This window comes from Gekko japonicus, unplaced genomic scaffold, assembly GCF_001447785.1.
Source record: "Gekko japonicus isolate JY-2015 unplaced genomic scaffold, Gekko_japonicus_V1.1 scaffold2375, whole genome shotgun sequence".
Classification (NCBI taxonomy): Eukaryota; Metazoa; Chordata; class Lepidosauria; order Squamata; family Gekkonidae; genus Gekko; species Gekko japonicus.
Window position 1 is genome coordinate 271,150 of NW_015167123.1, and position 1,054 is coordinate 272,203.

A 1,054-nucleotide genomic window follows, 5' to 3' on the forward strand; every position below is an offset into this window, starting at 1 on the left:
CACAGGGAATTCACTGCCACAGGAGGTGGTGGTGGCTACAAGCATGGACGGCGTCTTCTTCTTCTTCTTCCTCCTCCTCCTCCTGAGAGCCAGTTTGGTGTAGTGGTTAAGAGCAGAGGACTCTAACCTGGGAGAACTGGGGTTTGATTCCCCATGCCTCCTCCACATGCAGCTGCTGGTGTGACTTTGACTCAGTCACAAGTTCTCTCAGAGCTGTTCTCTCATGAGCATTTCTCGAAAGAGCTCTCTCGGCCCCGCCTACCTCACAGGGTCTCTGTTGTGGGGAGGGGAAGGGAAAGGAGATTGTGAGCCGCTCCGAGACTCCTTTGAGTAGTGAAGGGCGGGGTATAAATCCAATCTCTTCTTTTCGTCTCATCAGAACATGGTGCCAGGGCTCTTTTTGTAGCAGTAGCCCCTGTAAGAATAGCTCTGTAAGCTCTCAGAGGATTGGCTACATTAGGGGCGTGTCACCTAATATGCAAAGGAGCTCCTGCTGCAAAAAGAGCCCTGGGCGACACACCCCTAATGTAGCCAATCCTCCAAGAGCTTACAGAGCTCTTCTCACAGGGGCTACTGTAAGCTCTTGGAGGATTGGCTACATTAGGGGGTGTGTTGCCCAATATGCAAAGGAGCTCCTGCTACAAAAAGAGCCCTGATTGCAGCCTGAGACCAGCCACCTGGGATTGGCTGCCGGGTCATGCTCAAAAGGTGGGATCCTGAAGGCTTTTGACAGCTCTGTATGGCTCTTGTGCTTTTTAACAGCTACAAGAGAGGCAGGAGAAAAGAGCCAGAGTACAGCAGCGTCTTAAAAGACACAAAAAAATTGTGGAAGGGTATGAGCTTTCATGAGTCACTCCTTCAGAGAGTACCAAAAACAATCACTGTGATATATATGCTTGTATATATCTGCGGTGGCTCAAGTGGTTAAGATGCTGAACTGCAGGCTGTGGAAGGTCGGTAGTTCAGCAGTTCGAGACCCGAGTGTGCCGCATGACGGGGTGAGCTCCAGTCTCTAGTTCCAGCTCCTGCCAACCTAGCAGTTCAAAAGCAAGAA

The 1,054-nt window shown here is 50.9% G+C and overlaps 1 protein-coding gene across 1 annotated transcript in view; it reads left to right on the forward strand.

The window, feature by feature from the left end:
* MRPL55 (mitochondrial ribosomal protein L55) overlaps positions 1-833 on the forward strand; it is a gene marked incomplete at its 3' end in the record, with an annotated part of 3,884 nt that extends 3,051 nt beyond the window's left edge. Inside the window, 1 exon segment of the mRNA XM_015413001.1 lies at positions 774-833. Within this exon segment, the coding sequence (XP_015268487.1) occupies positions 774-833 (60 nt within the window).
* Between the last annotated feature and the right edge of the window lie 221 nt (positions 834-1,054).